At 38.1% G+C, this 13505-nt stretch overlaps 2 protein-coding genes across 2 annotated transcripts; one reads left to right on the forward strand and one right to left on the reverse strand.

Moving 5' to 3' along the window:
- Positions 1-4671: 4671 nt before the first annotated feature.
- LOC134821850 (uncharacterized) lies at positions 4672-7083 on the forward strand. Its single transcript, XM_063832669.1, has 5 exons — positions 4672-4767; positions 5648-5723; positions 5901-6000; positions 6181-6366; positions 6548-7083. The coding sequence occupies exons 1-5, from the start codon at positions 4682-4684 to the stop codon at positions 6757-6759; spliced, it is 660 nt and encodes a 219-aa protein (XP_063688739.1). The 5' UTR covers positions 4672-4681; the 3' UTR covers positions 6760-7083.
- A 754-nt stretch (positions 7084-7837) lies between these two features.
- LOC134813830 (E3 ubiquitin-protein transferase MAEA-like) lies at positions 7838-12352 on the reverse strand. Its single transcript, XM_063821711.1, has 7 exons — positions 11755-12352; positions 10908-11114; positions 10114-10236; positions 9803-9988; positions 9405-9550; positions 8609-8723; positions 7838-8376 (listed from the first exon to the last, which is right to left on the reverse strand). The coding sequence occupies exons 1-7, from the start codon at positions 11977-11979 to the stop codon at positions 8218-8220; spliced, it is 1161 nt and encodes a 386-aa protein (XP_063677781.1). The 5' UTR covers positions 11980-12352; the 3' UTR covers positions 7838-8217.
- Between the last annotated feature and the right edge of the window lie 1153 nt (positions 12353-13505).

The following is a 13505-nucleotide window of genomic DNA, read 5'->3' on the forward strand; positions in this document are numbered from 1 at the left end:
CAGTCGGGCACGTGGTCACCGAGTGACGCAGTCACGAGGTATAGTCAGCTGATAGATAACGTGACCAATATTAGCCAGTGAGAAGGGCTGGATTTCACGCTTAAGCAAAATTAGATTCACAGCTCACAATTTGCTTGACGCAAGCTTCTTCTGTGACATCGATACTTACCACTTACATTTATTCCGTACTGTACTCAATAAATGTAACTCACGTGACAAAAGAGCGGCCACTTGAAAAATGAATTATCATCTCAAACGTTTTAAATTAGTGGAGTAGATCGGAACTCGGAAGGAACTACTTTCATAAATTGTAACAGGAAATGGTGACCAACAATTTGAAATTAAATCGCACTGTTTTGTTTACATAATGACGTCTCGTATTGTTTTGATAGAAAAAGATGAACTTGAAGATCTCAGGAAAGGTCGAATACCGGAAAATACACGAAAATCGACTCAATTCGCGGTCAATTTGTACAACACCTGGAGAGAGGAGCACGCCCGTTTGGGGCATAGGTATGCCCCGCTGAACTGTGGTGTTCCTTCAATGATAAACACTATGGTGGCAAAGTTCATAGTTGAGATAAGAAGAAAGGACGGACACCACTATGCACCTGAAAGCTTAATAAGCATTTTTCATGGAATAAACAGATACTTGGTGGAGCAGGATGCTACCATGAACCTAAGCCTTGCTCCAGAGTTTCTGACTTGCCGCCAGAAAGTGGACGGCTACATCAAACATCTGGAGAAGGAGGGTCCACCTCACAAAAAGAAGAAGGCACCTGCTGTAGACCCTGGTGTACATAGGGAACTTTGGCTGAGTGGACAGCTAGGACCTGCTACGCCAATATCGCTAGTAGACGGTCTACTGTGGCTTTGTGGCTGGTTGTTCGCTCTTCGCGGTAAAGAAGAGTTGCGAAACGCCAGATATTACAATTTTCAGTTCGAAGATTGTGTATTGAAAGAAGGTGGACCAATAATGAACAAGGTCACATATACAGAAAATAAATCAAAAGCTAATCAAGGAGGTCTGCACAAGAAGAATGACCCACGTCCTGTACAACATTACGAAAACCCAAGTAATGAGAATTCATTCACGAATTTATTCAAGTTTTATTTATCAAAGCTACCTGATAAAGCAGATTTGAATAAAGCACTGTTTTTTACTCCCAAGAAGCTAGAGAATCCAATTCATGATGATGTGTGGTACACAAATACTCCAATAGGTATCAATACATTAAACAAAACAGTGAAACGAATAACTGAAGATGATATGGCGACTAATCATTCCTTAAGAACAAGTACCATCAACACACTGTTTGATGCAGGTGTAACGGAAACTGATATCATTAAGAGGACCAGGCACAGGAGCGTAGCAACATTAGCAACTTATCGTAGAGATAGTGTGGATGCTCTTACTACAGTTTCCGAGGTTCTGTCGGCTCCAAGTGAGTCACTTAAAACATCAGACGTGACTGATGGGGTAGCTACAACAAGTAAAGCGTCTGAAATGCTCCCAGGTCCAAGTTCAACAACGACTGCTCATTCTACACATATCATAGAGACACCAAAAACATCACGCATGAATACTAAGAGAAAGGTGGATAAGTGCGTGTCCCCAAAAGAAGCAAAGAAATCTAAATTGGATAAAGAACTCGCCGAAGCACTTATTTGGCTAAAAACATCTGACGGTTCCCAACTAGTTACAGACTTTGACGACTTTGAAGTAGAACAAGTACAATCAAGATGGACGGAAACGGTTTCAATAGATACAAACACTCTGATTACTTTGCCCAACCAGATAGGACACGTCGAAATAAGTATGAGATTTGACTGCAACAATATGTCTATTGGAAAGGTGCCAAATAAAATTGAAGACAATGATAAAAATGTAGGAACAGAGCTGTCTTTTCCCGCGAGAGCGGAAGTTCATTTCACTGTGAAGTATTAAAATATCAATTTGCATGCCAAACTATTTCATTCTTTGTAACATAATATCTTACTCCTTTTAGAATGCAAGCGTCTTCTTTGACATCGATATTGATCACTTACATTTATTCCGTACTGTACTCAATAAATGTAACTCACGTGACAAAAGTGCGCTGTCCAATAGCAGTTAGGTAAGCTGTCATGTGGCAACCACGAGAGTAACACGATGGTAGCAGCATGGCAGGATGCTCATTGGACAATGAACACTTTGTGTCGGAAGTAGATACAGTTTTTTGCCAATTTGACACTGTTAAAATGCACCAAATTTCAAAATTTTGGTCGGAAAATGTTCCCAAGACTGTTGTCTTGTGCCGTACCATAAGCAATTTATAGAACTCCTGACAAAACTCGTGCCTTCGGCACTCGTTTCGTCAGGAGTTCTATAACTTACCTTATTACATAAATATGCGAGCACAACATGTAATTGCATGGGCAGGAAAGTTATACGAACATGTTGTAATATTCACTGGCTACAGTCTCTCAATAACAAATACTAAGTGATTATTCCACGAAGCTTGCATGTCTCGGACTGAATGAGGTCAGGAAACTGCAAATTTAAGACGGGGCCTTCTCACCCAACTGCAAAAATCATTAAGTTTCAACATTCCAAACTTTGCAACATTTCTGAACATTTGAAACTGAACAGTTTAATCTTAACTTTCTTGTAGGAATACAAATTTCTGGATTGTTACCAAACGGACAGTAATTTTAAATTGCGAAGCTCCGAACTTCTGAACACTGTAATTTCATGAAGCTATCTCCGCAGCTGGCCTGTGTACCTGACTCCTGCCCAAATCATACCTACACCTGGCCTATTCTGGCCTCTCGACATTTCTAGTTTCAATTTTGTGGTGGTCGGTTACCATGGTCACGAATTGTTTGTAACCAAGGTGTCATGTTCTGAGTCTTGAGGAGCGGTTGCATGTGCCGTGATCGCATTACAGTACAGGTGCCCAGTTCCTAATCTCTTCGGAATGTAATCTTATTTCAACAGGACTCAATCATCAAAACTAACCAGCCTTTTTTCTAACTGTGTTTGATCCATGACGAGTTTTACTTGCTCTCAAGTTACCTCTGCTTACACAAAATTGAATCATCGTTAGTGTTGAATAATCTTGATTGAACAAGCAAATATTTTGGGAACATATCAAAAATTCTGTCGAATAATCCACTTAATGCATTCAATGCTCTGTTGCCGTAGCAACGTGTGACATGACCTGATATTACTATTCGGGCATGATGTAAGACCACCGTTACTTGTTTGCGTTATTTGACTACAAAACTTTCTCACCCTCGTCTCGTCTTCTTGTCGCGTCTTTTGAGTTTGATAAATTGTGATTGTTTACCAGCGAGCCTACGTGTTTTGCCTGTGTTTAAGAGTTTTGCCTGTGTTTTGCGAGGAATGTCACATGCCGGCCCCCTGTGTGCTTCTCCAAAAACGAGTCAAAGCCGCATTGCTAACAGCTTGTTAGCAATTACTTTTCAGGAAGCATCGCTTTTTTTCGATTTTCTGAAACCGTTTTGTTTTTCTCGGAAGAAACGATTATGTTTCGATAAATGCGCTCGGTGAATGTTTCGTACTATACTTTTTAGTAAAGCATACCGGTTTCAGAGTGATTCTAAGGAACAAGTAATATAAGATGTGTGAATTCCTAGGCACAACAATTAAACGTCACAACTAAGCGTCACTATTATGCAAGTCAATATCAATTACACGCCGACTGTCAATTTGAATTAGAAGTGGAGGGTATACTGTGTTACCTTGACATCAATAATCAACCATACATGCTTTTCGAACAATTTACCTACTATCCTAAAAAATGCATGGAACGTGTCGTACAGTGCCACATTACTTTTAATCTAACCGTCTGTCAAGAAAAACTAATAAATTTTTATTGCTTGCTAAAGTTTTCTTGATTATCATCACGAGCCAACTCCTCAGCAAAATATCGCTCTACAACCAATCATGAAGCAGCATTTATAATGGCAGGAGATATTTTGTCACATGTTCATTGTTGAGCATGAGGCTTGCTTCTATCAAATTACCGATTATAGTATGCTGACTCTCTTTCCTCTTGACATGATATCTGATTGAGTTCCAGGGACGTTTTGAGATGATGCTCTTAAATCTGGCCGTTGACGACTGCACAATTACATAATGTTTTTTTGAATGTTGCAAGTGCGATTTCAAAGTGCAGATATTGTGACGTTGGCAGGTTGGCTGCTCTGAAGGAAGGGTGGGACCGGATATTTTCATAGCTTTATCAGAGCTTATTAAATAGTTTAAAGTGCTTTTTATAAAGTTTAAAGTGCTAAACATTTGTAAGCTTCTTGATTCGTGTTTTCGATATAGAATATATTCGCTTGCTTTGATACTATTTAAAAATACCATTTATTCCTAAATAACGCTTTTTATTTTTGAATGCTATTTATTTTAAATGTCACCTATGTCACCATACCACTTTTTCTTATCATACTCGGCCATTTTTATTTGCTTTTCTCACTTAAATTCCGATTTTACATTGGGCCAAAGGAAATAGGAAACTTAAGATATTACTTAAGCAGCTTAAGTTAAATAGCTTACTCAGTGACAGTCATTCCAATCTAAATCCCATACCACTGATAAGTGATAAGATAAGAATTTACATCTCACGTTAAACAAAGTAACTAACGTATCTCATATCAGGGAAGATAAATGGAGTATTACACGACAAGTCACAACTTTTACGATAAATTGTACGACACTGCAGGAAAACCTCATTTTGCGGGACATCTTCCCGGGTTAGTGTTATAAACTTAGCGATGGTAATATTACAAAACTGAGATTGTATTGGTTATGAGAGAAACATTTATAATTGTAGACTAAAATGGCTTCTCATTGGTAAAAGTTGAACGACAAAAACATGAATGCCCAGCAAGCACCACACAAACAATAAGCACGTTAACAATTACATGTCGCATAGCAGTACTACAAAGCAGTAAAATTAAGACAACAGAATAAAGAAGCAATGCACACTATGCTAGTGTATAATAAAAGAAACGTACGACCTTACCTAATCGTACTCAGTTACCACATGGTAAAATGGCTCTACAAATCTAAGAATAATAACACACATACAGTAGTTTAAAATATAGTATAAGAATAATAAGTAATAAACAAATTGCGAGGACCATGTAGAAAATTTGGTTATTAGTTACGATTGTAAATCTTGCGTTATTCAATATTAGGTGGAACTGCACTAAAATATCTGAATATATAAAAGGGCCTGCCAGTGTGCACAAACGTGTTATTGTGCAATCTCCGGTCACCTGACATATACGTCAATACTTGACATCAGTTATTACTTCGCAACAATATACGTAGGTTTACAACGTGTTTTGTTGTGAAATTAAATCCAATATTTTAGTTATGAAAATGTCACGTGATTACTGATTAGACAATAAAAACACATACGTGTTCTTAATGGTTATGAATATGTTCTCTAATAACTAATTTTAACCAGCGTTACGGGGTTATCATAGAAACTAGAACATGATCGACCAACTAACATTACAGGAACTAACTAACATTACAGGTAACATTACAACTAACATTACAGGTACTAACTAACATTACAACTAATATTACAGGTACTAACTAACATTACAACTAACATTACAGGTACGCCGGCTACAGTCCCGGTAAGAGGTATACTGAGGGATTGACATTCGGGGCTGCTACTGAGAAGATTAATAAGGTACAGTGGTACACAATAACTACACATAGTAGAACTGTACAGGTTGAGCAATGTCGATGGTATTAATGTCAATCACGATTTAAGTCGAGTGTTGGTTTCGTCATCATAGCGGCTAAAATTTAAATATATCAACGATCATATTCTCACTGTCTAGTGTATGATAAAACGTTTCTACAGAAAGTAAGGTCGGAGATTGAGAGTCGGTTTACGGAGCCACGAGGACCAAAATGTACGCTAGTTCCGAGATACTCCGCCTGTCATGGTCTCCCAATGGCTAGTACGTAATTCTATTAACTTTTGTTGAAATATCCATAGTGACCAAATGCTGTTATAAGTTTCACAATATGATCCTGTTTTCAATGTGCGAAATGTTTTAATTCTTCACACAATGTTTTAATTCTTCACACAATGTTTTAAAGTTTTCACCCTTTTTAACGTTGTCTAATAAAATGTTCAGTGTACAGGGAGCGACCCCAGTCAGGGACAGTGTTTGCAAACAAGCAGGAAATGGACAGACTTGTAAAGTCTCTGTCTTGGTACAGTAGATCAGCAAAGGACAGGGCCATGCAGGGCCAGAACAAACTGCTACCCCACCGATACAAGCACAGGACATATTCCAGTGCAACAGAAGCGGGGAGTAAGGGTGAGTGAGATGGTCATTTAAATTAGAGTCACAAATGATTAAAGCTTACAATCGGCAGGAGTAAACCATTTCGATTGAATGTTATATTAATATTGTATGAAGATTAAGGTGCAATTATTGAAATGAGAGGATGAGACTCATTCCTATTTCTAGAGAAACAATGATAGTAAACTACTTACAGGTTCCGATACATCTGAGAGAGAGCCGGTCCTCGAAACACCACTGAAGTTTCAGCGAGAGTCACGTAACAAAGCGTCCAAGCCCAAGTCGACGAGTTGTACTCAGTCCGAATACAGCTTCATCTTGAACAATAGCCAGCCTGCTCATTCTAGGGGTACAAGGAGGATCAAGAGCAGTAAAACGTTGAGACAAAAACCTGTCGGAGGCTTTTGAGGCTGAACTTTGAGGAATCAGAGATATTCTACAATCTACATTCTGTTCTCAGTGATTCTTCCAAGATCAAGAATCGAAATGAAACCTTAAGTTAATATGACGTGCAAAACCTGAATTTACTTCAAACGGACTACAGACTAGCATCGACATTATGCTGCTACTAAGGGCACACAATACACAATATCTCATTTGTTATCGAATCGTGTCTATGATTTTAATTACTAGTTATACAATTATGTTCGATTCGTCAGGTAATGGTGATTAATAAAGGAATTTGATTACATCCATGTGTAATTACATTGTATTATGATTTTGAAAATTAAATTAATTCTTTCTCTGTGTTCTAGCGAATAGCTCTTTATTCTCTGTTCAGGAGCAGCACTCTAAAATAAGATCAGAGGTGACCTCCAGTCTAACACCTAAACAACTGTCAAATATGAAGTATTACTAAAGCCTCAATACAATGTCCTCTGTGAACCCTTATTATCGTGTATAGTACTCTGTTTTAACACGTGACATTGTCGATTCAAGTGTCCGTCAGCACATGTCTTTAAACACATGCCACAATAGCAAAGCGATAGGTTCATGTTGTGCCGTGTGTTTTTCTGAGGAATTGAGCAATATGCCAGTAAACGAGTGTTATGAGAAGTAAAACTACCGGCCAGTCAACTACGACCAGACGGCCGTACGTGGTTGTATGGGACTATGCAATTAATTGGCTTCATCGCGCATCAAGCGTGGACAAATTCATCGCAGTTATTACTTACGCGCGTTCCAAAGCAGCGGAGAGTAGACCCTTTTTCTCACCTTTTCCTGTTGTGGCACACTATGTATGCATGTGCAGCGCAGAAGGCGTACGTGAATTTTCAACTGTAAAGGTAAAACTTTTCACGCGCAAATAATTTGTACGGAATACAGGTAGCTTTTCCGTAGCAATGGACAAGCATATCTGAAATAACTTCAGTTCTCTCGAAGCTCAGGTAAGTAGCAAGATTGACCCAATAATGTCGCCAAATTAGTTCAACGAAAAACAGAATCACATAATGCGTTATTCAGGTTGAATATTAAAACAATTCCATCAAACAATGTCAACAAATAATACAGAAAAACCATCTTATAATATACAGCATACAACAACAAAGTTATGAATTGAAAGTTATGAGTTCAATTCGAAACGCCTCGCCAAAATGACATTCTTTCGTTTTTCGATCATATCTAGTAAACCCAGTAAAACGTAAAAAGAAACAGTATAGCAGCTCTGCATCAAAGTTTTCCCAAACTGAATGAGTAATTATTAAAGCAAAATTCATGTGCATCAAGCAAAACATCAGCTATACAGTAAACAACTTCCCATTTACTAGTCGCATGTTTTTTTTTCCTAGGGAAGTGAACGTTCAGCTCACAATGGAACAGCTTTTTCCTGATTCACAAACTTTTAAAGCCCCAGTTCAGTTGGAACTACATGACATAAACTTTCTGAGCCTGATCAAGCCAGAACTTCTCGTTGGTTCTGGGACATGTGACAATACCCTCAGAGGCCATCATTTCGGTCAGAGCTTTCTCTCCGTACACATTGCCGTTTGGCAGCATCATTGGCGCGTTGTGTTCGTTCATCGGCTGGGAAAGAAAAATATTTAGAATGGGGAAGTAAGACAAATAGGGGGTTGTAAAATAGAAACTCAGACGGAAATTTCAACTAAACATGACAAAGTAATTATGAATTTATATTACGTGTGCAATGATAAAAAGAGACAAGATTGAGGTGCAAGAGACATGATGTGCTAAACATACAGTAAAAAGACAACTATTGATAATAATACTACTGTGAACTATACTGTATTACTAGTACCTGTCCAGATATACGGCAGATGAGTCTACTCTGAGTACAATGCGAGAAGGGTAGAGGAGTTGCAAGGGAGTTTAGTGGTTCGTTGCAGACCGGGCAGTCACCTGACTTCTCACTACTGTAGAGGTTAAGTTTGGTTACTTGGTTACTTATTTACTCGGTTACTTGGTTATTTGGTAACTTGATTAAATGATCAAGTTGGTTACTAGGTTACTTTTTAAAATTTTTATCAAGACACTTATTTTACTTCGGAGTATTCCAACAGCCACATTGTTACACAAGTGCAACCAGCCAATCAAGGAAGCCGAAGGATTTGTTTTTAGCCAGTGACGGTTAAGGTAGTGTGTACCATACTTTCTTCGCCCGACACTTTGCTGCAATGTGCAGCTCCTCATTTAACCCTCACACCCGATTTCTCGAGTATTCGGCTGAGTAGACCGGGGGCTGCATAGACCACTCAGGATCCTTAGCTGAACGTCAATGACGCTCACCCCACGACCAGGCAGACAGTGGGATTTAAACCCGCAACCTCACGATTGCAAAGCTGGCGTTCTAACCAACTGCGCTACCTGGCCGATAAAACTTGATAACTTAGTTACCATAATTAATATGACAGCTGAAAGAGCTTGTTAGTTGTTATCTGTAATATGTTTAATTTACTTTAAACACATTACTTTAGATTTTAAGTTAGTCGTAGTGTGTAGGGCATTGTATTAAGTCAATGTTGCCAGTGAAAAATATGTGGCCCACATTCCAAATTCCCACCGAAATGTGCACTGTAACACACGTATTAATTTACCTGTAACACTGATGAGTCTTGATAGCAGAAAGGCCGGACTGTAGGACTGTAGACATGAGACTGTCAGTGTGTAAATGATGTAACTCATAATTACTGGCTCTGAATTCCAACACTAGTTCCTGCCATCTGTCCTCACTGAACAGCGCCTGGGTGTTTCAGTTGTCAGTATTGACTGTATTATTAATTATACCCGGCTGCAAAAATCTGGCATATATGGATCTTAAAATTCTATTCAAAGAAAAGACAATATCTATAGTTGTAAACATGCCAATTGTTATAATCTTTTGTAAAGATGATCAATATGAAACATCAGTGTTGTAACTTGCAGCAGGAAGGGTAGTAAGTGAGAGAAGTGTCTTAAAATAGTGATCCTAACATTCCACTAACATTACACTAACCTTGTATTTCTCACACTCTGTAGATGGTTTGAATGCTAACAGCACCATAGTTTCCTGCAGCTTCTCTTTGCTCATCCCCTCGCTCTCCACAAGGAAGCGCTGCGCGTACTGTATAGCACCCATGTAGTCCTTTGTGCGGATCTGCTCTATGAAGCACTGGGTGTGCAGGTTGAACTCCAACGTGCTCTGAGTGTACGTTAATATTTAACTATAATTAAATTGAAAGATAGCAGTCATTTTATTAAATAAAACATCGCAACAGCTAAAAGTTCAATATTCGAGACATCAAGTTTATTATCTATTTTAAGTACCCTTGTTTTCTTTAGTCTGCTTCTGTTTTCATGACACCACTGCAGGCAAGGACCCACATCATGAGCCCCCAGAGAGTTTTCTATGTCACGTCCGGAAATAAACAATTCAGTGTCAACAATATCCTGGTAATGAGAAGTACGTGACTTTGCGGTAAATCTTCAATTTCCCACGGTACAGTCAGAGGGAACTAATGACGGTATTATTGATGAAATACGTGACTTTATCTACCTGCCGTTTGTGATGTAACTTATATCAGGGTATTTCATACAGTACGTGTATCGTTATCAAGTTAATAATAATAATACAATTTGAAGTTTACTGGGATCCCTTTCGAGCCCTCATGTGTTTCAACTGAACAGTAAACATCGGTATAAAATATGAACATAAATATTAAATAAGGAATGGAAGCTTAATGAGAAAATATATTAAGCCAATTGTAACTAAAATAGTTTATTGTTATACAGATATTGTGTCTGAATTTCATGTAGGGACAGTTCAAATAGGAAAACGTTTTCAGGAAAGCTTTAAAGAATTCCAAGAATTGAAATTCACTAAGTTTTACTATCTATTGTCCGTGACTTGTAAGTTGTAACCTACGGCAGGGTATATCATACCTTCATCAGGGTAGATCATACAACACGTATATTAAATTAAACCCAATAAAGCAATTTTTCGTTGCAGCAACTTGCAGCCTGCAGGACATTTCTGTGCACGTAATAGCAAAACTGAAGAAAACAAGTTAACTCTCAAATTTCCCAGAAATTTGACTTTCACATTTACAATCCGAAATTACCTCGATTCCCCCTGATTTGACCATTTGTAAGGCCGTCTCGTAATGGCTGTTCCTCAGAAAGTAGTCCACCAGTATCTTGTCAAGACGTTGTTTTCTCCAGATAGCCTCTGTTTTGGGGTCCGAGTTGGAAGTGTAGTCTGACAAGTGGTGCAGCCTCTGTAAACACTTGTCAGCGTATCCTCCTTCCTTCGACAAACAATCTGCGTACTGAGGGAGGGGGTGAGCGTCACTTCTTTTAATCTACTATCATAATGCATACATTTATTATTTTGAAACTTTTAAACATGTGAATTAATTAGAGATTATTCAGAGGATCAGGTGACAACTGTAACACGTCCGTAGTTTAACATGGCTAGTTCGTGTGGTCATAAAATATTAAATATGGTGGTGGTACAATTTATTAAGTTAAATTTATAAAACATAATACATGATTATCTGCTGTTTAGTACGTGGCTATCTGCTGTTTAGTACGTGACTATCTGCTGTTTAGTACGTGACTATCTGTTGTTTAGTACGTGACTATCTGCTGTTTAGTACGTGACTATCTGTTGTTTAGTACGTGACTATATGTTGTTTAGTACGTGACTATCTGATGTTTGGTACGTGACTATCTGTTGTTTAGTACGTGACTATCTGTTGTTTAGTACGTGACTATCTGCTGTTTAGACCGTGACTATCTGTTGTTTAGTACGTGACTATCTGTTGTTTAGTACGTGACTATCTGCTGTTTAGTACGTGGCTATCTGTTGTTTAGTACGTGACTATCTGTTGTTTAGTACGTGACTATCTGGCAATAGTACGTGACTATCTGTTGTTTAGTACGTGACTATCTGACAATAGTACGAACCCTTTTTCTGAAAGAAGTAAGTTTCTCCTTGAAAGCAGGCATGGCTTGTCTCTGTAGTTCTGGTGAAGGTAATCTCATGATGTTAGTAATTTGGTTACTCAGCTGGGATATTTCTCTGTCTATTATCTTCTGAGCTTGACGGAACTTCTTGTTTAGTACCTCGTATGGCACTTTGACGGTGGTGTACTCCAAGGCAACCACTTCCGCACATTTAGTCGTCGTCATGGCAACGGTTGGGAATTATCTCGCTTCGGTACAATCACATGCTAGGATTGGATCCTGTAAGAGAGGATTTAGCTTTTATCATCAAACACTAGATTTATCTAACTTTATGTAGTGATCTGGTAAAAAGAATGATATTTTAAAATAACTATTGAGTATATTGATGGGGATGGGATTCTAGCCACAGCCGTAAATTTCATGCCATGTTTTAAGTAGCCGAAGAATCCAGGACCCAGGTCCAAGGACTCCAAGGTTGCAACTATGCATGCATAGTTAAATGCATATACTCAAATGAACTATTGAGTATAATTGTTCATATTCTAATTATAATTCTAATATTATAGCGTATACCAATGGAAAGGAGTGAGACACTGGAGATTTTATAATTTATATTAATGTAGCATAATAGATTAACACTATGTACCTCATGTGATATTCTTTTGGCTGGACAAATGATTCCATAAGTATCATGATCAAACAAATTGAAAAAACATATAATTTAACTTTGTGTAAACAAAAGCAATGTATGATAATACAACGTCGACACGTCGCTTTGCTCAAGCGATTAAGACCCCAGGCCCCATGTTCTCGCTCAATTATAAAGCTCTGGATACTGGTGGGGAGGTGATCCGTATTTTCCTGACACGGGACAGTGATAAACCAATAAGCTTACAGCATTTACCAATCATGACCCAGATTCACTGTAACGTGTCATTTCCACTATTGTTCACCTCCCTATCAATAGGTAGGTTCCACATCATGATCAGGTAGTATCCAGATCTTTAAAAACGTGCATTTCATTTTAACATAAGTAAATAAGATTCTTGATTTTAAATGCTAAAATAATTAGCAAAATTATAGAAATTTTGTTATAAACATTAAAGATTTGTATAATGCTGGTCATCATTGTAAAAACTTTGGGGCACTACAAAAGAGTTCCTTTACACACCTTTTTAGGAGATATATCAGCATCGATCATAAGGTCACAATTTTTTAGTGCTCCAATATTTTAGAGATTAAAGTACAAGGTTCATTATAAAGTCAGTGACCATAAACCAGCGTAGTAAGAAGACTAAACGAATTTGAAATATATTAATTGAAAGTGGTTCTATTTAACAATCATAAAAGTTTCACACCACGTATCATGCTGAAAACAAACTCCAAAGTGAAGTCAATAGTTCAATAAATATCATTAAGAAGGAGCGAAGAACCTGAACGAAGGATTCTTCTTTCTAAGACGAGTTTGAGCTTGCTGTATGTTCTTACGTTCACGCTCAGTCATTCTTCCTTTCCTCTCAAACTCACATGCAGCACTAGGTCTCTTGAAGACAATGGAAGCTACTTTAGTTGAACGGACAGACTCTGCTTCAAACTCTTCAGAGTACCTGTCAAGATACTCTTTCTTCTCGTACTTTGGTAGGTCAAACGTCTGCTCAGTCAGGAAGAAAATCCTCCGTAGTCCACACCAGTAGGCAAGTTCATTTATAGTTTCAGTGCACCCCGACTTGGCAATGTCAATATAAACTAAG

The sequence above is a fragment of the Bolinopsis microptera genome, chromosome 1 (assembly GCF_026151205.1).
Source record: "Bolinopsis microptera isolate Bmic1 chromosome 1, MBARI_Bmic_1.0, whole genome shotgun sequence".
NCBI lineage: Eukaryota > Metazoa > Ctenophora > Tentaculata > Lobata > Bolinopsidae > Bolinopsis > Bolinopsis microptera.

What these genes read in the sequence shown, in the direction of transcription:
- LOC134813830 (XM_063821711.1), bottom strand. Translation starts at nt 11,979, where the DNA reads ATGACGACGACTAAATGTGCGGAAGTGGTTGCCTTGGAGTACACCACC. An exon ending in TCAAATCAGGGGGAATCGAG is followed by an intron (nt 10,237 to 10,907) that starts GTAATTTCGGAT and finishes TCTCATTACCAG; the next exon opens with GATATTGTTGACACTGAATT. An exon ending in GCAGACTAAAGAAAACAAGG is followed by an intron (nt 9,989 to 10,113) that starts GTACTTAAAATA and finishes ACGTACACTCAG; the next exon opens with AGCACGTTGGAGTTCAACCT.
- LOC134821850 (XM_063832669.1), top strand. Translation starts at nt 4,682, where the DNA reads ATGGAGTATTACACGACAAGTCACAACTTTTACGATAAATTGTACGAC. An exon ending in TCATGGTCTCCCAATGGCTA is followed by an intron (nt 6,001 to 6,180) that starts GTACGTAATTCT and finishes TAAAATGTTCAG; the next exon opens with TGTACAGGGAGCGACCCCAG. An exon ending in AACAGAAGCGGGGAGTAAGG is followed by an intron (nt 6,367 to 6,547) that starts GTGAGTGAGATG and finishes AACTACTTACAG; the next exon opens with GTTCCGATACATCTGAGAGA.